The sequence below is a fragment of the Aethalodelphis obliquidens genome, unplaced genomic scaffold, assembly GCF_003676395.1.
Source record: "Aethalodelphis obliquidens isolate GAN/ISIS:26980383/991018 unplaced genomic scaffold, ASM367639v1 scaffold86, whole genome shotgun sequence".
In the NCBI taxonomy this organism is placed as follows: Eukaryota; Metazoa; Chordata; class Mammalia; order Artiodactyla; family Delphinidae; genus Aethalodelphis; species Aethalodelphis obliquidens.
In genome coordinates, this window is record NW_020838030.1 from 5,082,510 (window position 1) to 5,107,112 (window position 24,603).

The window sequence follows — 24,603 nt, forward strand, 5'->3', positions numbered from 1 at the left end:
TTATTTATTTTTGGCTGTGTTGGGTCTTTGTTGCTGCGCGCAGGCTTTCTCTAGTTGCGTTGAGTGAGGGTTGCTCTTCGTTGTGGTGGGCAGCCTTCTCACTGCAGTGGCTTCTCGTTGCAGAGCACGGGCTCTAGGTGCGCAGGCCTCAGTAGTTGCGGCACGTGTGCTCAGTATTTGTGGCTCGCGGGCTCTAGAGCACAGGCTCAGTAGTTGTGGCGCACGGGCTTAGTTGCTCTGCGGCACGTGGGATATTCCTGGACCAGGACTCAAACCTGTGTCCCCTGCATTGGCAGGCAGGTTCTTAACCACTGCGCCACCAGGGAGGCCCTATCTGCTGGGATTTTGATTGGGATTACGAATCTAAAGGTCAAGTTGAGATCAGACATCCTGACATTGAGTCTTCCCATTCATGGCCATGGAATATCCCTGTTTCTTTAGTTCTTTGATTTCTTTCATCAAGAATTCTGTAGTTTTACCCATATAGGTCTTTTAGATATTTTGTTAGATTTATACCTATTTCATTTTTTCAGTTCTTATGTAAATGTTAGTGTTTAAACTTTCAAATTCCAGTTGTTCGTATGTAAGGAAGCAACTGACATTTATATCATTAACCTTATACCTTGCAACCTTGCTATAACTGCTTATTAGTTGCATCTTTTTATTTTGGGGGGGGTCAATTCTTTTGGATTTTCTATAAGACAATTATGTCCTCCTCTGTGAACAGTCATTTGTTTTCCCAATCTGTATACCTGTTATTTCCTTTTCCTGTCCTATTTCATTAGCATGCTTTTATCTGTGGGGATATTATTCTGCTCCTTTCTTGTAACTGTTTGGAATTTGACTATGGTACTTTCTGTTACCCATTTTTATGGGTAAATAAAGGGAGGTATGATTTCTTTCTAGTTTCAAGGTTTTACAGCACATTTTTTCTGTATGTGTAAAATATTAAAATATGGACTGTGCAAACAATAGCAGTTGACATTCAGCAGAACAATTAATTTTTTTACATATTTATTTATTTATATTATTTTTGGCTGTGTTGGGTCTTCATTGCTGTGTGTGGGCTTTCTCTAGTTGCAGCGAGCAGGGGCTACTCTTCGTTGCGGTGCATAGGCTTCTCATTGCGGTGGCTTTTCTTGTTGTGGAGCATGGGCTCTAGGTGAGTGGGCTTCAGTAGTTGTGGCACGTGGGCTCAGTAGTTGTGGCTCCTGGGCTCTGGAGCACAGGCTTAGTAGTTACGGCACACGAGCTTAGTTGCTCTGCGGCATGTGGGATCTTCCCGGACCAGGGCTTGAACCCATGTCCCCTGCGCTGGCAGGCGGATCTTTAAGCACTGCGCCACCAGGGAAGCCCCAGCAGAACAACCTATGACCAACTTGTTTCTCTCAGGAGTTAAAGAACAAGGTAAGTTATTTAACACTTTTATGCACAATCCTAGTTTCACTCATTCAAAATACTTTATTTAATGTGATCCTCCACCTCTCCTGCTCAATTTGGATTCTATCAGGAGTTTCTTTTCAGTGTGGAGCTCTGTCCTGGGAGCTTTGCTGTTTAGAATTGTCTTGGGCCCAGACTGCTCCAGCCCCTTCAGACTTACCCAAGCACCTTTGCCCGCACTGCAAATCCCTTCTAGTTTGACTGTTGTTCTCAAATTGGCTCGCTGAACTTCCAAGTGAGTGCTCGTTTGGAGTTCTGAGACCCATCAGACACACCATTGCTTCCTCTGGAACAGAACGTGATACCATGAAGGTCTTGTGGCTATTGGTGTTTTGAGGCTCATGGGTATGTGTAATTTTCCTATAAAGTTGCCCAAGGTTTTGTATCTCAGAGTAAGTTTTGAGTGTAGGAGCAGGGAAAAGTTATAGAGGAACACCATCTCCTTCAATAACTATGCTTTTTCTCCAAGCTGTTTCCTTTATTCATCTTCAGCACAGGAACCTTTCTGTCTCTGAGCCTCATAGCAGGTATGAAGGCTGTGCTGATGAACTGATAATCAGTGTAGTTTCAAAGTAAATGGCCTACTCCATTTGGACAATAGTGCATTTTTTTCTTCAGGGTGACCTTTAGTAAACAGAGAACCATGCACCATCAAAATGATGCCTGAAGGCTAAAAAGCCCAGACTGCTTTTTAAGGCAAGAACTGGTATGATATACTTTTCCTGCTAGTTGAGTGATTTCTAGTCAGTTTCAAAGCATCTCTAGCTATCTCTTTTTGTTTCCTGGGTAAACTGCAAAATTTCCAATACTGTCAGTTGGAGCCTGCCATTTAGAAGAGAGAAATCTTGGACACATTATATCCTCTGAAACTAATAAAAAATTATAGAATGGGAATAATATACCTACCTTAACATATTCTAAGGATGAATGAGACAACCAATGACATAATGGAAGAGCCTGGTTAACTGTGAAGTTGTATACAAGGTGCACTTGCTTATTTCTTTAATACAGTTCAGCTTCTAATATTTATATCACATCGAAAGCAACGTACCTAGTAATAGAGAAGGAGGCTGTCTTATCTTCATATTCCCAGCACCTTACATATAGCCTAGCACTCAGTAGCTGTTTAGTAAAGGATTATAGCCTGATCTTAATCATAAAATGGTGAAGGAAGATCAGTCTGTATTCCTGACCCCATTATGGACAAAACAACACCAAGAGCACAGTCTCCTGAATGTGGGTCCATCTTTGCTCTCTTCAAGTAAGGACAGCGTTAGGAAAACCAGGCAAGCCAAGGTCACAGAACTGGACAAAGAAGTTCTCAACTTATGATTATTATGGTTAAGAATTTTATTATCAAAATTATTACATCTCTTGTGAAAGTTCAAATGTTACAGCAAGGTGTAAACACTCCACTTGAGAAAGAAGTGATACTTCTTCCCTTCCAAGAGTCCCCCCCCCCCCCCCCCCCCCCCCCCCCCCCCCCCCCCCCCCGAGGTCTGGTCTTGACAGCACCCTGCCCACACAGAGTGGCTGGGGTCTCTGCACGTGCCAGGCAGGGTGAGGGCCGCCTGCCCGCTGGCCTCTCCCCTCAGTCAAAAGCCAAGGGGAGAATGCAAACCCCAGCCCAAATGGAGAGACATTTACATACGTTTTATATAATATACAAAGAAACCAGCATCCCAGGCAACATGATTTCCACTCCCAACGCTCTCCCAGACTGATGGGTTTGTGGGGGAAACAAAAAGAAAAGTATTCTGCTGAAGTCTCAGCATTAAAAAAAAAATCTCCCCTCATTTGAGCAAACACCTGATTTCAATTTTGAAAAAGTGAAATTTTGTAACAGTCACACACAAAGAGAGAAGACTGTGCATATGATAGTTGTAGGAGAGGGTAGAAAGAAAGGGGATGTAAGAGGCTGAGGGAAAAAAGGAGAAAACAAACTGGAGGGAAGGAAGGAGGGAGACTCACAGTATTATCTTGTCCAAAAGAAAGAAGTAAGGTCCACTGCAGCACCAGGGATTACACCTGTCAGATATCTGCTACCCCTACCATGGTTATAACTGAATACAAAATTAGATAAATAAAAACACGCCGGATATTACAGTAAACAAGTGAAAGAAATAAGCTGGCAACCGTATGGAATTTAAAAAGATTGTGTACCCCACCTGGCTGGCTCCAGGGCTCCTGCAGGGGTGTACAACAGGCACAATGCACTGATGGGGAGAAGCCAGTCTGCTCTCATCTCTCATCCAGAACAGTGTTATTAGGTATGTGGGTGGCTTTATAACACTCTCACCTGGGCCACTCTCAAATAAGCATCTCCCAAAGAAACGTGGGACATGCCACACACAATCACAGCCCTGTCGGTGCCATTCCACAAATGTATCTTTCCACTCTTACCCTGCAGTCACGAGTGCATGCTCCCCAATCATGGAGGCAGTCCTACTCAGGGGATCGTCAACTCCTGATTAATTGGGAGTAGAAAAAATAAAATTCAAAGAATTCCCTAACCACCTGGGACCCTTCCTAATCAAATTTATTGCCAAAAGCTGATAAGTAGCAATGCAATTGGCCCATCTCAGTTATATCTCTTTTCTTTGCCTACTTACTTCATAGATTACTGAGCTGTGAAATAGCTTGGGGAAGGGGAGCGGGATGGTACCAGCTGGGGGCTCAGACAATCTACTAGGACAGTCTGCTCCTGAATAATCAAGAGTTGACCATGAGCTCTTCCTCAGAGATCCAGGCACCCCTCAGTCAAAGCACACTCCAAGCTTCACTATCCCCGCCTCTTTCTTGGTGTTTCTAAGACAAAGGTAAGGAATATTCTTGGATGGACACATCTTGGCCAGATAACTGCTTTTGGAATGGTTGTCTTATATACCTACCTTTTTTCTTAAGTGCATAAAACCCTAACACTACTCAGATGGCTTGGGGCTTTGAGATTTGCTCTTCTCACCATTTTTTCCTTTGAAAACTTTTTTTTTTTTTGATTTAAAAAGATGTCCTCACTGCACAAGTGACTACAGGATACAGGCAAGGATGGGAGACGGAGGCTTCAACACAACTCATTGCACTTAGAACCATTACTAACCGAAACACCATTTGCTTGTCAACAATGTACCCTTAACAGCAGGGAGAAACTTCTTTATAGTCTCTGCTTCAGACAAGATTTACATCTTTCTCCAAGGCCAGAGCCAGTCACGACCACAAGTCTTGTTTCTTGTTGACCAGACCCAATCCTCTGGCACCTTGTACCCCCTCCCCCAGCAATATGCTCGGCCTAGGTTCCAGAGGCAGCTGGAAGGAAGCAGCTATGGGCTCATTCAAGTTCTGTTTGCCCAAATCCAGAAGCCCTAGGAAAGTCCTGTCTGAGTCTTGACCCCTGACCCCTGCAGTGGCTGGAGCCGGTACTGGTGCACACCCCCACTCCCTCGATGTGGGTAGTGCTGTGAATTGGAAACCGCAGATACCCTGGAGGCCTGGTAGGCAGCTGACTGCCCAGCACTGGGCAGACTGATAGTCCGGAAGTCTGATGGCAATGACGACCTAGAGTTCTGAGGAAAGGAGGTGGAACTCAGAGTTCCTGTGCTGGACTGGGAAACCGAGTCTGAGGTCGGCGAGTCTGAGGGGCCCTGCGGGGTAGGGCTAGCAGCACTAGAAGGGCAGCTCCTCCTTGGAAGACTGCTGCCGGTGCTGTTTCCAGAATGTGGCTGGCTGCTATAATACCCTGGTGTCCCCGTAAATGGGGCCAACGAGTCTGTGGACACAGGGTGGGCAGGGCTGGAATAGGACGTGGAAGAGAGGGAGGATTCTGAAGAACCATGAGAAGGGGGGTTCCCAGGTCTCAGTGCAGTAGTTCGATAACTGTATCCCGGAGACTGGGTGGGATGTCCTCTAAAGGGGGAGGAACTCTGTTGAAGGAGGCTTTGTGATTCTGTCCGTGGACTATCACACTGCAGGAGCTAGAAAGAGTTGGGAGGAAAACATAAGGAGGTGAAAAAGTCCCTATTTAAGCCATTTAGGCTTGTGAATATTTAAAATATCCTACTTTTTCTTCATCTTCTTAAACATTTGTTCTTTTTAGGATACCAAGGACAGTAAAATGGCTGTCTTTGGTCACTTAATTTTTCTGGCATGATTTATTACCTGAAGGTGAGCAGATGATGACTTATTTCCAAAGCTGCTGAAACTATATGCAAAGACGGCATCTCAACTGCAAAGGATGGCCAGGATCACAAAACATTTGGAACCCAGAACACATTCTTATGCCCAGAGATGAGCACTTTCTTGTCTCACCTGGTAGCTGTATCTGGAAGGGCTGTAAACGGCTGCTCCTTTAGAGAGTGCTGAGCTCAGTGTCTCTGGGCCTTCACCATCTGCAGGGTCTGGAAGGTAATACAAAATCAACTTATTTTCTTAGAATAAGTGTGAGAGAGCCATTGTTCATTCAAGTCACCAATGCCAGCACCAACCCATGCCGCTCTCTTTCTGACAAATCAGGTGAGTGCAGCATGCCAGAAGGGCAAAAGGAGCGGTTAATTATGGGGTGTTTTAAATGCCTGATCTGATTTCTGTCTCCTTTTTTCTCTTCATCCTTCATCAAGGTGATTCCCAGGGCTTTGGAGAGATGAGTTACATAAAGGTATCCTTTGGGAAAAAAGAGCAGACAAAGAGCAAGCAATGCTAGATCTTAAGAATGCTGTAGCCCAAAAGAGTGAAAGCAAGACTGAGCTGGAACTCTGCATACAGGGGAGCCCAACTGCATAAGAAATGGACTCACCTCAGCCCAGCATTTGGTGTGCATTGTGTAGAGCCTGGCTCGTGTCCCTGTACCTGGTTGGCAGAAGGCCATAGGCTCACCTGAGTCTTTTTCTGTGATGTTACTCTCCCACGTGGGAGAAGGCTCTCCTTTTTGGGCCACCCTCACACTGCTTCGGAGGACCTTGGGGATGCTCCCTCCTTCTCGGAGTCGTTCTACTGATGTGGGAACCATCCTGTGAAGGCAATAGGGTGTGGAGGTTTATGCCACAGGACTTTAGAGATAAGAGTCTGGAACAAACAAAGCTCTGACAAAAAACTGTACAACGTTTTCTCTTAGAACACCCTCTTTTATTTATTTATTTATTTATTTTTAGAACACCCTCTTTTTAAACGTTATTTTCTTCAGGACCAATTTAAAACAAGGTATTTTCTCTGCCTCAAACTATGTCAGGCACTTAAGAATAAACACTTCTAAAGAAAAATAGCAATTAAGGAAAAGGGGGATTTGAAGCTGTTTACTTCTTTTAACCTCCATCTTGAAATGCTAATTCTCTCTTCTGTGAGCTCATGTGACTGGCATGTGGTAGCAGTTTGTTTCACAGATGAATGAACATTACTCCCTTGAGCCATGTCTCTCCTTTCTCAGACCTCATTTCTTCAGTTCAAGATCCCTAAAATGCCTCATTCTTTATTTCACTCATTTGATACTCAGTACTTGACATTAGTATTATTTATTTGCGTTGTCCCCTAAACCAGACAAATCCTTTCAGAACGTGTCACATCTCTCTGCATATTCTAGCCGTGTGGAACTGAGATATCTGTTGTTAATTTAAGGGGAACTGAGCTCAAATCCTGACTTACCTTTCACACGAAATGAGAAAATAGAAGAGGCAGTGTTAGTGCCCAGCAAAAAAAATAACTCCACTGTGTCCACAGCTATATGCCATCCAACATGTTGTTTTGCAGGCTCGGTGGCAATTCTTTGCTTCTGTAGGGCTGGTGGATTGTGGCTGATACTATTAAATCAGCTGAATAGGGTAGATAGCACTGTTGGCTGGCTTTCTCAGATAAGTGTTTCCGTACATCTTAGGTAAAGAGCCTAGATGTTTACTTCCCTCCTGAATTTAATCATTAAAGCATCAAACATAAACTTACCACCTACTGCTGATACTCTCTTGAGGTCTGCAGTGAGATGAAGTGCCCCTGGAATCCGATGGGCTTACGGCCTCCAAATGAGACATAGAGGAATGAGATGGGGAGAACTTTTTGTGAGGGGAAGATGGGGTTCGGGCTGAGGATCCCTGCACACCATGGGCACCAGTGTCAGAAAGTGAGTTACTGCTGCCTTGCCCAGCTCCTGCAGACTTGCTTTTGCTCTGTGTAGAGTCACCTCCCCCACCAGCAGAATTTTCCTTGGCTTCCTGTTTCCGTTTGCGGTACTCCAGCAGGGATACCTAGGAAGGAAAAAAGAAATAGGACCCTAGCTAGACATCATTAGTGGATCACTAGCAATGGGGAAAGAAGATGGAATCCTAGTAAACTGCTAGCAAGCCATGCAAACAAAGCAGGCACCAACAGGTGACTTTTTCCAATGTGAGAGAGACCTGAGCACAGCTACTTATTTAAATCAGTCAGAAACTGGTAAGGAAAAGAGAATACACTAGGAGATGGCATTTTTGAAAAATGGTATTCACCAGTAGACCTCAACCTTTATTCTGCCTTCAGAAAAACCTGTGAGATTACAGTTCCCTTCAACAAAAGTGTGCTATCATAGCTATTTGGAACAATGGTAGCACCCAGAAAAGGGAAGGTGAAGAGCTGGGAGTCTGTGTAGTTTGAAAAAGTCTCCTAGGTGATTCTGATAGCTCTTCCTCACTCCCCAGAAATCTCTAGTTAGTCGTTTAAAAACAAAACAAAACAACACACACACACACACACACACAAACAAAAAGAAAAAGCCAATGCTTCAGGGTTTTTAAATGTGCTCAAATTTTCAAGATATATCCAGGGATTTATTACTGTTACTGTTTTACACATAGAGAAACTAGTGTAAAAGGAGAAAGGAAATGATTTCCTGTTTATATTTCAGCAAGCCAGCTCTAGAAAGCCTGTACTTGGAAACTTCTCGATCTGCCATTCCTCTGCCTTATTCTTTCCTGACTGCCACAACAAACCCCTCCTCCCTGCCCTGCCTAGTACACCTCCTCTCTGCTGTTACAGCACACTGTGCTTACACTGCCTGTCGACCTATTACAATGTCTTGTATGCTTGTAAACTGTCATGTTCTACAAGGGCAAAGACCAAATTTATTTGGCTTTTTATCTTTAACATACAGTGCAGAACTTGGTTGATAGCAGGTGCTCCACAATATTTCTGAAATAACAGGTCATAATTTCAAAGACGGCATGATTTCAATCACTTTTGCACATAATAAATGAAACCATGATTTCAATCACTTTTGCACATAATAAATGAAACCAGAAATCCAAAGACTGTTTCCACTTTTGTTCCTGCTAGTCAGTGCTGTTGATGCAACAGTATTCCAGACCCAGTGCTTTTTTTTTTTTTGGCTGCGCATCGCAGCATGTGGGATCTTTGTTCCCCAACCAGGGTTCGATCCGTAGTGAAAGCACGGTGTCCTAACCACCGGACCACCAGGGAATTTTCCCCGCAATGCTATTTTGTTACAAATTATCTGCCAGTGTTTCCTCCTTCTTTTATCCACTTAGGGCTCTCATTTATCTGTTCAAATGTAAAATATAATGAAAACACAAATTAAGACAATTTTGTGTATGCATTTTCTATAGACAATCATGGAAAGGGGTTAATAATAAATTCTGTTAACGTATTTCACTGTAATGCAAAGACAAAAAGCCACTAGGCTACATTTGAACAAGAGTACCACAGACATTTTGCAATTATGTGAGACTGTCACACACACAACATTAAACACCTCTAGCTCTGACCAGTAAATGGAAGTTGCTGTGACAACTCAAAATACTCCTATGCATTTCCAAATGCCCTTAGTTGAAAACCACTGACATAAAAAAAGCACACGTTTGGCTTTGTAATTTATAGATCAGGCATCACCTACAAGTCAAGCCCCAAACCAGATCTCTGCGACCTGGCCCTGCCCACCTCTGTATTCTCCTCCTGACTATCCCCACTATTCACCTGCCACCATAGCAACATTCAACTGCAACCACATCACATCCCTGCTGCCCACTCAATGGAGTGTCACAGTTACTTGTTCTGCTCTCTCTTCTGTAAGATTTTCACCCCCTCAATTTGTTGGCTGATTGATTCCTACTTCCTGTTTTGAGATCAGACAAATCAGTGACCTGTCACCTTGCACTCTACCACCCCTCAAACTTGGCTATGAACCTCTTGTTTGTTCTCAAGTACCCTCCACATATCCGACTTGGTCAGATTTCCTGTTAAGTTGTTCTCATCACATCTGAACAACTCCTTTCTCATCATTAGTACAATTATCTGCTAAGCTCAGTCTGACTTGCTATAAGCTCCCTTAGGGCGGAACCTAGGAGGCAATATAGCATGGTGGCAATAAGAGCATGCAATCTGGAATCAGACCTGGGTAGTGTCCTGGCTCTTCCATATACTAGCTGTGTGACCATGGCAAGTTACTCAACTTGCCTTAGTTTCATCATCTACAAAATGGGAAATTACCCATCTTACAGGATTATTGTGAGGTTAAATGCATAAGAAGAGCTTAACAGTGCCTAGAACATGAAAAGTACTATATAAAACATGTAAGTAGCATTATTCTTTTTCACTGCTTTATCCTTTGAATTGCCTAGCCACGTGTATGGCACATACATGGTAGGCATTTGAATTTGCTTAACATTTACAACACTCATCAAATTATATTAAAACAGTCTTTCACTAGACATGCCAAGAGACCGTCTTACTTATCTTCATTTTCCTCACACTGAGAACAGTGCTGAAAACACAGTGGTAACTCAGTAAATATCTGTTGAATTATTCAGTTAAAGTTCTTCAAAAGAGCCTATAAAATGTGAAACACTTACCTTTTTCCTCTGTGGTGGGTTCTGTGGGGCAGATGGGACTCCCTCACAAGCCCTTTCGCCACCAGGTGACATGGATCCACGAGAGAGGTCTTTCATAAAACCATGCTCATATCTGCTGGGAAACCCTTCTGCAGGGGAACAATAGCCCCCATCCAAATGTAAAGGCTTCCTATCCCCTACTAGGGGAGACCCTCGATACAATCCATCTGCTCGAGGCATAGCGTTCAATGGGGAGTAGGCATACATCAAGTTAAACTCTGTCCGAAATGTCTGGTCCGAGTTTCTCACAAGGGTCTGATGTCCATCTCCACTCCTGCTTGTAAAGCCAGTCTCAGAGGTGGGTCCGACAGAGGGATGAGGAGCCAGGTCAGAATGACCCGAGCTTATCAGGGAAGGTCTGTCAGCACAGCTGTTAGTGTTGGAGTCAAGGTAGCCTACTTTTGTCAAGTCCAGGTCTTTTCGGTGACAAAGCTGAAAGAATAAAAATCAACGGAGACATGGGGTAGAGGAGAAAGGAAAAAGTCAAAGGGCAGAAAAGAAGGGAAGTGAGGGGGCACAGGTGAATAAGAATAGGTAAGAGGGACGAAAGTAGAAGAGAGAAAGCCATTAACATCTGTAAAGGTCCCATGTAATACCAGTGTATACACGCCAGATTACCAAAGAATCCTGGCCTTCCCCAAATTGTTTTAAAGTCTTTCTGGAGGAGAATACTGGGAAAGTCAGAATTAGATAACTGGCCAAATGTGACTATTTTGCCTGCTTAGCCTTTCATCAGGTTTGCTGAGTCACCTTGCACTACATTCAGGGACTGGCAGTATAATTAGGGATTTACCTGAGCCCCATGGAGCCACAGAGGTGAGAATAGTGTCTTAAGATAACTGGCTTCTGGAGTTATTCATTTCTAAACTAATATTGATGGAAGGTGGGAGGAGGGAAAAGGGTGAAAGAAAGTAGAAAGTAGACGAAAAGTCAAGTATTTAAGTTACTGGTTCAGGAAAGAAGAATGGTATTAGTTAACGACATCAACCAACCAGTTCTTCACTCACTTTCACTATTAAGTATGTATTTCTCATAAAACTTTCTGGCCACTCAATTCTTCTTTTTGCATCCTCTAACGTATGTTAACATACCACAAGACCACTAATGCTCATCACTGCAGAGCATCTGAAATGCTGAAACGTACCAAAAATAAACCCATCTACTTGGTCATCATTACCTCCTAACATCAAGATTTTCTGCCACTGTGTCAGCTACAGCTAACTCTCTAGAAAGAATAGTACCAGAAACCCAGGTGACACACCATGTCAGCCTCCAAATCATGCTATCTTAGAATCTTTAGCAACTGAGGGAGAGCTTTACATTCCTTACAAAATAGAGTAAAAAACACCCAGAAGACCTCTAGTACACTAGAATACAATCTTCTTCAGTTTCACATTGATCTATAAAATCCTACTGATTCAGAATTTGGTCACCTGTCACTGATTTTAGCACTAACTTTTTACTGGAAGGGTGTGGGTTAATTTCTGAAAGGTTATGAGAGACTATCACTTTCTCTTTAAGAGGAAAAAGGCTCCATGTGGATTCATGGAGTTAATCATTACTACGTTCATCCAAATCTTTTAACAGTTAAGAAACTCTAGCACTAAAATCTGAATTTAACATCTCCATAGCAGTAGGATTTGATATTCTAAGAGATACCATTTGTACAGCAACCATTTCCCAAGCACTGCAGAATGGAGCCCTGAGTCACAGAAGCCATGGGCTGACTTAAGCTGAGAGGCATGACTCTTTCTAAAGAAGCTGCTTAATCTATCAACCAAAGCTCAAAACATCCAGTTAAACAGCTGTCAGATTAACCCGGGAATAAGGCATAAATCGCTGCCTAACTTTTCCAATATAAGCTGCTCCTTTATCAGCCCAAGATAATAAAGATCAAAAAACAGCTCCTACCAACTGTTGATATAACCTTCCTTATTTAACAAACACACTGTTAGACTTTCTTTAACAAGGTTCCCACCGCATCTTCAGCTCCTTTAAACTTGATTTCTAGATTCTATTCTTTAAGAAAACTCTTCAGCCATACCCTTCCCCCCCACCCCCCCAAAACAACAAAAACAAACCCACCACACACACACACACACACACACACACACACACACACACAACTACTTCATTTTCCTCCATCTACATTGAGAGTTCTGAGTAACCACAGGCACACATGGGAAGATTCATTCAACTTACAGTGACCAATCGGCCACCCTCCAGCCCATCACCCCATTCACTCAGATCCCCCAGCCCTCCCCACACAGGCAGGAGCACACTCATGCACACTCACTCTCAGCCTCCAAGTGTGATTGAGATGGTGTGATAACTACCTCGGGTGACAGGGACTCGGGCCTATTCGCAGGGGAACTCTCAGGGGAGGATATGTTCTAGAGGAGGAAAAGCATCTTGTTATTCATCTACTCAAAGAAGCAAAACAAAACAAACAAAAAATAAAGCAAAAAAAAGCAAGCATAGATGGTTAGCCACAAATTTTGGGGGGTGGGGCAGGGAGAAGGGTAAGAAGGCACAAGGGAAATGTTCAAATGCAGAATTCATCTCGATGGACAGAATGACTTGTTAAAATGCTTCCTGGCGTCTTTGAAAGCATTTAAGGATAAACTGGTTATGTATCATGCTGTAAGTAAACATCTCAAGCAGATACCAAGAGTTAAATTGGTAAGATTTTACACTATTACAGTATATGTCTTTCTATGTTAGAAGAGATTTCCTACAGTACTTGTTATTGAGGGGCACCCTACCACTCATTCCTCATGCTTAGGGGCACCTTTTCTCTTCACCCCACACCCTATTCTGAATGTCACATTTCCTCAATTCTCCTGTGTGACTCAAGCCTGCCACCATTACCCAGGGAAACTGCTTAGCATGTTGGGGGCTGACAGGGCTAGGAAGATGGCCAGTTCCTCTTGAATGACAGTTGCAGAAGTTATGATTGATGGATTCTCTAGCTCATAGGCTAGATGGTTCTTAACATAATCCAACTGGATCTGACCACCACCACTAAAGTTCTTCTGATATTAAAATCCACTGTACTTTGAGGAATAGAGGGAAAAAAGAAAAGAAAATTAAAAAAAACGGCAGATGTGTACACTTCCAGTCTCTGGTCCTAAACAGGGCTACCATTAGGGCGGCTTTTGCATGAGGCAGCACTCCCGTATGAAACAGGAACTGGGCAGTAAGTTCAGATGGGAAGGTATGAAGGGTAAAAAGCAGAGAATGACAGTGATTGCTGTGACAAGGATTCAGGGGCAAGGTAGGGGAGGGCCTCTAATATCACAGGCTCTGGACAGCTGTGGCCTGGGTGGCTGGCCCATCCTGGGGCAGGAAATGAGGCTGTTTTAGCAGAGCAGGGGTACTGGTGTTCACTTTATTTGGTGGGGTGGTAGTATGTGCGAGATGGATAGTGGGGTATGGCTCTCCAGGCAGGAAAACAAAGGAAGCGTTATTCTGCTGGAAAGGAGGGGTTCATTAAACTTGGCCTCCCAATGTTGCTTTCACTTTTTTTTTTGATGCTTCCCTTTCCTCATGATCTTGCCTCTCTTCTACTACATGTCTTTTCAACTCATTCCCTTAGCATTTCTCACTTTCCTTCTTTCAAAAATATTCTTCCCCCAGCCAAGCTGATCTTCACTTGTGACACCTTTCTGCTATTTCTCTTGTGTCATAGTCTTGGATGGAAATAAGGCTCCCCACCTCCCCATACTAGAATATAGGAAAGAGTATAGCAATTAGAATGGTGATAAAGATGGTTGGGATGATGAAATCTGTTTTTTGAATTGATGAAAAAGGCCAAATTTTCTTAGTTAAATCATGAGACTAAAACAGTGAAAACATGCACTGAACTTTTTGAAAGGATCGGCTACTTAATGTATTATGTTTTCTTTCCCTCCTGGTATCCTAACATTATGCTTAGACTACGCATCACTAAAATGATCTCTGATTAAAAAAAATAGAAAATAAAAACACCTTACATTTGCATAGAATTTCAGTTATCCAAAACGCTGCAAGGGGTAGGAAATACACTGAGTGCTAAACCCGGCTGTTCTAGATGGCAACCCACCTTCTAATTTCACCTTTAATTATAATAAAACATTAATTATAATAAAGTATGAAATTCTACTCCTAGAATCTACTGCCTCCCAGTGAGAACGTCCTCTCACGAAATTTTACCATCAAACTTTGGCTGCTAAATGAAAAATCAACTGCAATTAGATCCAAGTAAAGTTAGTAAGGCCCATATCAGCTGTTTTGCTATCTGACTAAAAAGAACGCCACAGGGAATTTGGTAAAGGGTAACTTCCCTAGAAATCAAATGTAACCAGAAGGTTCTGTTCGCCTTCTCAAAAAGGTTTGCTCTGAAAGTAAGTTAATATGGTCGAGTTTAGGTACAGAATACAGCTGTCTCTTACTTTCAAGGTTGCTAAGTTTCCTCTTTCTGAGTTAGTCATTTAAAGGTTCAGGTCTTTTTAATCTCCATGCTCTCACAAAAACTGAATAGGTAGGATGGCACTGATTAGAACATTCACCTTTATCAAAGAACACATCTGGAAAAGTGCAAGGTAGGGTCAGAGCTGAGTGTTTAGTCATCAGAACAAATTTTTCTGAGAAGGAATAGATAGTGTCTGTTTAATTTAATTATAAATCAAAGCAACATGCGATAGATGAGTTTTTTTTTTTAACGCACGCACACGGATTCTATTCAGTAAAGCTGCCGTCACTCAAACTTGAATACTAAAGCAATTCAGAAGTAACTTTTTGAAACAGCTGACCAGAGAGCGAGTGTAATAAATCTGGTTCTTATAAATGCATGTTGCTAGGCTCTTTCTACTTCTCATTCCTAACACATGAGGAGAAGGAAAAGTAATCTGGGAATGAATAAAACCCCTAAATTGCCATAAACCATACCTCAGTGCTTTCTAAATCTGTTTACTTAGGCACACGAGAATGCAAAATAACAGACACTTCACTTATTTAAAGGCCTAGAAATGGAGGCACAACCAATCAGTATAACCTGAGCGCTCAGGCAGGTGTCATTAATGGTTACTAAGCAGCTAGAGGCCTATTTTAACCAAGGTATACAGTAAAGATAAAGATCTAGCACGATTACCACCTAAAGTAATGGAGGTTGATGAATTGCATGCAAAAGATAAGATGAGTGTCACCTGTGGGAGCACTACTCCTATTTTGGGAAGTATGGGGACTGCCAAGATGAGAGGCTACCAGGTAATAGGTCACAATGACCCTGAGGTTTCCCATTCTCTTGCTAAGATGGGCGAAGAACATGGTAAAGAAACACTTGGAGTGATGTATTTGAAATGAGGAGGTGCAAATAATGATTTTCATATTCAGCACTCCCAACAACCAAACCCAAATCACCTCAAATTGCAGAGGAGTATTGCAGCGACTAGCAGTAGTAAGAGACGTGACTGGTGAGAACATGAGGCTGTATCCATTTCGACACTCCTCTTCTGGGTGAGATGGGCCAGGTGTGGTCAGCTGGGGGCTCTTTGAGCCTGGATTGGGAGGGGGTGGTGTGACTGGAGAAAGAGGCCGCAGTAACTTGGTAACATTCTGCTCCATCAGATAGCGAGATTTCCATTTCTTTAATGGGCTCAACAAGTCTGTGAAATACAAAGCTTGGATGAGAGGTCTGAAATTACATCCTCAAGGGCTGCTTCATAGTGAAGCCATTATTAATCTCTAGCCCACAATGGCTGGTAACTCCACTTTTGCCTCATCCCATTGTTATCTCCTGCAATCAAACCAAAAGCCCAAAGACTTTTTAATTGTCACACTTAAAGTAATTCTCAAAATTCTCTACCTCCCAGAAAATCACCAGATGAATTTGACCCTTCTGATAACTAATCCCTGGAGCTAATTTAATCTCTTGTAGTGGAAAATATAAATTTAGTTTTTTCACACTGAATTTCTGAACATCTCTAATCTGTGTCTCTTTGCTAAAATCACCCTCTACTGAGCTCAGTTTCAAGGTTTTATGTATTTTTGCCATTCTTTACCAGCTCTTTATGTAATATTGTTTTAGTAGGAAAGAGTTACACATGATTACTTGATCCTTGTTGAGTCCTTAGTTTTATAGTGCTTCAAAGTGTGAAATCATTTCTACAGAAACTTCTCCCAATCATTTTCAAAAAGTAGGGTGGTACTCTTTTTCTGATTGGAATATCCTACTTTCTACTGTACACTTCTTAGTTCCACTTTGAAAGGAAGTTAATATACTATAAATTTTACTGACCACTCAGGCCAATGCACCTGTCTCACTTTCTCAAAGGAAAAATCTATTTTTATTCGTTTACAGTTTAAAGCTATTCATTTACTAAATACCTACAATATGGAAACCACTGAACCAGGTAAGTGGGGGAAAATGGTTATCATGTATTCTATTTTAAATGAGTTTACAAATGTGTAAGAAAAAGAAAACATATATAAAACGTGTAAGTTTAAGAACCTCAACAGAGGTGATCATACTGCTATGTTAGTAAAAAAAAAAAAAATATGCTTTTAAGTGCTTATTACACACCAGGCACTATTCTACGTGCTTTATGTGAATTATCAGATGTAATTTGAGTAACTCTATAAACCCAGTACTATTATTATCCCCACTTTACAGATAAGGAATTTGATGTATAAAGAGAGAAAGACTAGGTCACCTGGTTCCCATCTACATTCTTAATCATTAGGTTAAATTATACCCCCAAGGCTTGGTGGAAGGAGTGACATTTACCCCAAGTCTTTGAGGAAAAGTTTTCGGACAGTAATCAGAGCTGTGCTTGAGAAAGATTCTCCTGGTAGCAATGGTTAGGATAAGAATGGACACTGGGAAACTATTTGGAGTTAATGAAGTAAACAGAAAGAGTTATGAGGCTTGAACTAGGGCAGTAGAGGTTGAAGCAGAGACAAGAAATAAAAGCAAAAAACACTGGAGATACATATTTCTCCTTTCATATATATAAAAATTTAAAATTTTTCCTAGATTAGAAGTATATTTCTATTTTCCTTCTGTTCCAGATACTCATTTTTCTTTTCTCCTTTTGAAAAGTGCCTAGGTATAAACAAACATGTGATTCATGACTTATAGTTAGGTTTATATATTTTGAGAGTCTTAAACAGTGAATCTTTCAAAAGACTGCTATACTGCTAGGTCCAACGCTGTAACTACTAAAGGTAATTATGTAAGTGATAAAGCTGATTGTAGAAAAGTTATAAAGTTCAGATGAACTCTCCCACCCCCAAAATCAACTTAAAGGTCATTCATTTAAAATATATTTACTGAGTACTTATTATGATATATTCAACAAGAGACCTGACACCTGCCCTTATGAGGTTTATGGGCCAGTGGTAATCTGCGTACTTTTTTCTATGAACGGCACTATATTTACAAAATTGTTTTTTTCAAGTTTCATTTTTCTTCTTTTTGCCATACACAGCTATCAAATTTCATGTGGTTAAACCTATCTTTTATGGTTTTTTACCTTTACTCAAATAATTCCTAAGGTTATCTAAACAAACACCCACATATTGAAACACATACATAACTTGAAATCATATCCACAAATTAATTCATTGTTAATATGCTGGTGTATTTTCATCTAGAACTCTTTCCTGACATGTCCTTACTCACCCTGTCTAAATCACACTGGACAATAACCTACTATTTTCAATCAGAAATACATAGTAAAAATCCTTCCATTACAATGACAAAAATGTTACAATTATATTTTAATTTTATTAATAGTCTTGGGCTATACAATGTTTTATATTTTTATTTAGTCAAATATATCAACCATTTCCTTTATTTTCTGCCTCTGATGTCATGTTTTTGTCACCCCACCCCAAGACAATAAAAATACTGACCAATTTTCCCTTTATCTCCATATTTAATTTTTGAATTCAACTCAGAACATATAGTAGTTTTGGTACTAGTATGTTCTATCCTTTTCACAGGCCAAATGGCTAGCATATTCTTCCAAATTCTTTTGTAATTATAGAATAATCATATTTCTCTATTGATTTGAAATATGACATTTATCCGACTAGATACTGGGTTTAGTTCTGAATGTTATTCTGTACACTTTTTAGTAAAATTGTTTGGGCAATTCCAGTTATTCTACTCTAGGTCTCCAAAATATTTTGCCTATTCTAGCATACTTGTTCATGTCAATGAACTGTAGAAATCATTTGTCAACTATGCTGATAATGGGACTTCCCTGCAGTCCAGTGGTTGGGACTTTGCCTTCCAATGCAGAGGGTGCGGGTTCGATCCCTGGTCAGGGAGCTGGGATCCCCCATGCCTCACGGCCAAAAAACCAAAACATAGAGCAGAAACAATATTGTAACAAATTCAATAAAGACTTTAAAAATGGTCCACATCAAAAAACAAACAACTTTAAAACAAACTAACAAACACTATGCTGATACTACCCCCTCCCCAAGGCTGACTGGGGTTGTATTAAATTCATGAGTAATTTGTCAAGAATTCTAACTGAGCACCGTGGCACGATCTTTTAGCTACTCATGCCTTCATTTATATTCCTCCTCCTCATTATTATTATTATTTTGGCTCTGCTGCGCAGCTTGTGGGATCTTAGTTCCCTGACTAGGTATTGAACCCAGGTCCTCAGCTGTGAGAGTGTGGAGTTCTAACCACTGGACCGCCAAGGAATTCCTTATATTCCTCTCCATTATAGATCTGCCACATTTCTAATTAGGTTTATTCTGCAGTGTTCACTATCTTCTGTTACCACTGTGAACTGGATGTATTTCTCCCTGTGTATTACCTAAATGTTATTGCTAACATGTAAGAAAATGTTTACATATTTTTGTACCCAGCTACCCTATTGATCTCTACCAGTTTTTCAGTTAATTCTCTTGGCTTTTCCAGGTAGAGTAGCATATTATTTGTATACAATGGCAACAAATACATCCTCTTTACCAAAACTTTTATCTCATAGATTTTCTTTTTGGTAATCAGTTTGGGTAACAATTCTAGATGTTGTTATATAAGAATGGTAATAGTGGGATAAGTTGATAACCAATTTAAAAGTTTAATCTAACTAGTTTTCACCAGGAAACATAACTGGCAATTGTTTTCAGATAGATGTAAAATAAAAAATCATTCAGTATGTTATTAGATTTATCATTAAATTCACAGTTACTGTGCTATTACTCCCCCTTCTCCATTTGGCTGGCTAATAAATTATATGAATAAAATTTCAAATACTGAACCAACCACCTTTACATTCCACGGAAAAATTTTATTTCATCATAATAAACTATTCTTTTAATAGTCTTACAGATTCAAGATTCAGATCAGTGAAATCTAATTCAAAAGTAGTACTGTGCTATTTTTTGGAGGTTAATTTGATAAAATAGAGTAAAAAATTTAATGCTACTCTATAGTATTCCACCAAAAGTATGTGTAATAGAAGATAAACCACAAATTCTAACATTTCTTTATTTGTTGAAACCCAGGTTGTTTTTATCCTGCATGTGTTTGCAATTATTAATAATTCCATGACTAACACTTTGTATAAAAATTTTGGTCCACACCTATTTCTACAGAACAAGTACCTAGAACAACAACTTCTAGGTTAAGGAATGAATTTTTAAAATGCATGACAGGGACTTCCCTGGTGGTGCAGTGGTTAAGAATCCACCTGCCAATGCAGGGGACACAGGTTTGAGCCCTGGTCCGGAAAGATCCCACATGCCGCGGAGCAACTAAACCTGTGCGCCACAACTACTGAGCCTGCGCTCTAGAGCCCGGGAGCCACAACTACTGAGCCCGCACGCCTAGAGCCTGTGCTCTGCAACAAGAGAAGCCACCGCAATGAGAAACCACGCACTGCAAGGAAGTAGCTCCCACTTGCCGAACTAGAGAAAAGCCTGTGCACAGCAACAAAGATCCAATGCAGCCAAAAAAATAAACTAAAAAAATAAAATGCATGATAAATCTTACCAAATTGCTAGTAGGGGGTATTACTTCCCTGTCATATATATATATATTTTTTTTTTTTTTCTTTTTTTTTGCGGTACGTGGGCCTCTCACTGTTGTAGCCTCTCCCATTGCGGAGCACAGGCTCCGGACGCGCAGGCTCAGCGGCCATGGCTCACGGGCCCAGCCGCTCCGCGGCATGTGGGATCTTCCCGGACCGGGACACGAACCCGTGTCCCCTGCATCGGCAGGTGGACTCTCAACCGCCGTGCCACCAGGGAAGCCCTTCCCTGTCATTTTTGTTGCAAATCCTTTCTCCCAATATTTTTGTCTTCTATTAATTCAGAGAACTAAGGACATAGAAACATTGTTTATTTAACTTTAATTAAAAAACATGGGGGCTTCCCTGGTGGCACGGCGGTTGAGAGTCCGCCTGCCGATGCAGGGGACACAGGTTCGTGACCCGGTCCAGGAAGATCCCACATGCCGTAGAGCGGCTAGGCCCGTGAGCCATGGCCGCTGAGCCTGCCCGTCCGGAGCCTGTGCTCCGCAACGGGAGAGGCCACAACAGTGAGAGGCCCGCGTACCGCAAAAACAAAAACAAAACCCAAAACACTGAATGCACATAGAATTTACTTTGGCAAAGATCTAAGTCTTTCTCATCCCCCATGCAAGTAAAAATTCCAGAATAATTTACCAAATCTTTCACTTACATAAGGCCTGCTTCTGGCTATTCTGTTCCATATATACATCCATTATTGCACCTGTACTAATTACCAGCTTCTAGATTCATAATAGAAGTTAGTTTTACACTTCTAGGTAAAGTACTTCTTTGTCATTACTTTTTCAATTTTTTCTTATTTTCATGTTTGCTTTTTATGATAAACTTCCAAGATCATTTAATCAAACCCCCAAACAAACTAGTTTGATGGAAACTACTGAAGCCAGGAAAGAAACTGACTCATTATATTTCTTCTTTCCATTAATCAGTATGGGAGTTCCCTTCATTTCCTAAAGACTTAAAAAAATATTTCTCAGTAATGATTTGCTTTACATGTCCCCACCATTATTCCTAGGCAGTTTCTCAGTTCTGTTAAGTTCGGCAATGAAAAATTTTTCTTCATTTTCTTGGTACATAAATGGTATTAATTTTTGCATATCCAGCAGTTTTGTTGAACTCCTGTTAATTTTTTCAAATGATTGTTTAGGCTCTCCTAGATAGATATCCACATCATTTACAAATAATGAACATTATGTCCTCCCCTGCCTGAAGAGTAATACCATGTATTTCCATACAACTTTAGCTTCTAGGAACTTAGAATCTTTAATGTATCCTAGTACATGACTAATTTCTGCAAATGTTCCATAGATGTTCGACAAGAAATCTGTAGATAATGACAATAATAATTCCTATTAAGGGTCTGATACGGTAATTTATGTACCTTAATTTAATCTCATATTAGCTCTACAAAGCAGATATTACTATACCCATTTCACAGATGAGGCTCAGAGATAACTTTATAACTTGCCCAACATCATATAGTTAGTAAAGGGCAGAGATGGTCTTCAAACTCAGGTCTGTCGGATTCTTTCTACTACACCAATTTGTATCCCTTTTTGTTTTCTTTTTTCCCTTTCTTGATTAATATTTTCTTGATCTTTTTGAGAGGAAAAAAAACCAAAGAAACCAAATAAAAATAATTCCTCAGGATTTACACTAACTTGTAGCAATATACCAAGTCACTCATTTGAGTATTGCTTGTTTTTTTTTTTTTTTTTTTTGCGGTACGTGGGCCTCTCACTGTTGTGGCCTCTCCCGTTGCGGAGCACAGGCTCTGGACGCTCAGGCTCAGCGCCCATGGCTCACGGGCCCAGCCGCTCCGCGGCATGTGGGATCTTCCCGGACCGGGGCACGAACCTGTGTCCCCTGCATCGGCAGGCGGACTCGTAACCACTGCGCCACCAGGGAAGCCCTGCTTGGTTATAATTAAATATTTTCCCATTTACGTTGTTCCTGAAGGGCAAGGTGTGTCCTCTGAATGTTTCTCACTGCTAGAGACGAGAGAAGTTCAATAAAGGTTGGTGACTAACAGTCCTACTTCCATTCCAACTAGGGCACATAGTAACAAAGGCAACTTTCCCTATGAGTCTTTGCCAGTCAGGACATGAATTGCTAATACAGCCTCCCTTTCCCATCCTCAAATACACACACACACACACACACACACACACACACACACACACAGACCATACATATACATATGTGTGTATACTAGATAGAAGATTTCAGTTAAGTAATACTCTCACCGTACTGTAAAAGCTGCCAATAAATTGATAATATTGACGGAAATCTTTTACCAGCATTTCTTTATGTTAACCTGGTTTGAGTAAATCTCCCTAATATTTGGTGAAGAGAATAAGATATTTTAAATACATGGTATCATTTATCTTCCAGATGTTCTACACTGGGATCTTATTATCCTGAGGTTACACATGCGATAACTTACAAGGTATAATCCAATCTAGGGATAGAAAAACAAAGTCAATAATTTTAAAAAAATCTGTTTTTAGTAGCCTATTTTTCCCCCAAATACAGTATTACACAAAGTTTTAATATAAAGCAGATATTCCTAGTACAAATCTCTTTATTTAATTCAAGTTCATATTTACTCAGACAATAAACAGAAACAAAGAAGTGGTTTTTATGAAAATCGGAAATATTACTATGTGACTTTTAGCATCTTATTTATTTTGGCATTTTGTTTTGATTGCATAATATTCACAAAATTGATTTAGAGATAAATAAACTAAGAGGAATCACACAGAACTTTTCAATTAAAGTAATACTGGCCAAGAGAAACCGGTAATAAGACTATCCCAAAATAAGTTAAGTTGGTATCAAGTCCATACACCAGTGCTTTCAACTGCAATTCAATTAAAACCCCTGCAAGAGTCACTGGAAAACCAGTGGGCCAGATGATTTTACATGACCTTCCAGTTTGAAAACAACCAATTCATAATAATTTCTCATTTACTTCACTCATCCCCTGCTCCTTCAACCAAGTCCCACCCAACTCAATCACCTACGATTTTGACTCTTTCCTGAATAGTGCCCCGGATCTTTCTTGCTTATTTCTCCTCTTATAAATATGGATATAGATTTCCTAAACTTACTACTTTAAATGTATCTAACCTTTTTTTAACCATTTCTGCTGTTATCTGTACACTGTCTAGTTCCTTCTTTGTCGTCCTGGGAATACTGATCCCTGACTTGAGATCTCTCTCTTCCTCTGTAAAGACAGATGTATAGTAACTATTTAGAGAACAATGCTATTTCTTTTTTTTGTATCAGACTTTTTAAAGTACTCAGTGAAATTTTTTATGTAGACCCAAAATAATCATTGCTCATGTATTCAGAAAGGTCTGCCACACATACCTGCATTGTCTTTGCAGATACTAGAAGAATTACTATTCTCATTACTTTGGTATAGGTGCTGAGTTCTAGTCTCTTGGGGTACAGATGATGTCTGGGTCATCCCTTCTTCCAAGGCTTGCTTTATCCAGCGCTATAATGGGAAAAGAATCAGGGAATTATCAATAATCATTTAAAACTATTTAGGTCACCTATTTTAAATGCATTAACCAGGTCATTACATATCAACTGGTGAGAGATGCAATACAATGCATTCATTCGGGTCCACAGTCAAGTAGTTTTTGTCTTGTGTTTCAGCATTCTAGGATAGTGCCCCATCAATTCCTTTTATGGGGCATAACTGAGAAAACCTGGATTACACATAATGAAGTCCCACAAAAAAGCCCAAACCAATAAAAAAAAAAAAGATTACTATTTAACTTTTCATACTGCTTAGAATGGGATAAATGGGAAAAGATAAGGAAGAAATCTTAGCATTTATTTAAGAGAGACTCTGATCACACAGGATGAAACCAGCACATAAAATAAGTGCATAGAAGGAAGATAAAAGATCTCTTAAGAGTTGTCTGCCCTGTGTTGGGCATATCTGAATAATCGAAAAGATTCACAAGAAAACTTTGGACGAGGATAAACAGCTCTTCACTACAAGTACCGAAATGCTTCCAGAAAGTCTACTCTCAGAATATCCTCTGAGTTTTCCCTCCTTGTTAAGTAGTTTGGTTAAATTATGCATGAATAATACAAATCATCACCTGAATAAATGACCTTCTGCAGAAATCAAAAAGGCAAAAAAAAGTAAAAAAGAGCTCTCTAATCAGTCATTTTTTGTTGTTGAATAATGGAATCTAAAATGATGGAAATAGATTTTTGTCAGAAAGTCTGCAGAGATTAGCATAATA

At 40.6% G+C, this 24,603-nt stretch overlaps 1 protein-coding gene across 21 annotated transcripts in view; it reads right to left on the reverse strand.

Moving 5' to 3' along the window:
• Positions 1-1,301: 1,301 nt before the first annotated feature.
• SETD5 (SET domain containing 5) overlaps positions 1,302-24,603 on the reverse strand; it is an 83,802-nt gene continuing 60,500 nt past the window's right edge. For 11 of the 21 annotated variants that reach the window (XM_027093818.1, XM_027093816.1, XM_027093821.1 and 8 more), the window contains 8 exons: positions 23,708-23,837; positions 15,696-15,940; positions 12,632-12,688; positions 10,257-10,727; positions 7,363-7,661; positions 6,307-6,440; positions 5,743-5,831; positions 4,436-5,408 (listed from right to left, as the gene is read on the reverse strand). In XM_027093818.1, coding sequence (XP_026949619.1) covers positions 4,800-5,408; positions 5,743-5,831; positions 6,307-6,440; positions 7,363-7,661; positions 10,257-10,727; positions 12,632-12,688; positions 15,696-15,940; positions 23,708-23,837 — 2,034 coding nt within the window. In that variant the 3' untranslated portion in view covers positions 4,436-4,799. Of the gene's footprint in view, positions 1,727-2,772; positions 5,409-5,742; positions 5,832-6,306; positions 6,441-7,362; positions 7,662-10,256; positions 10,728-12,631; positions 12,689-15,695; positions 15,941-23,707; positions 23,838-24,603 lie in introns of those variants that run through there. The other 10 variants (XM_027093824.1, XM_027093825.1, XM_027093823.1 and 7 more) reach the window with 5 other exon arrangements.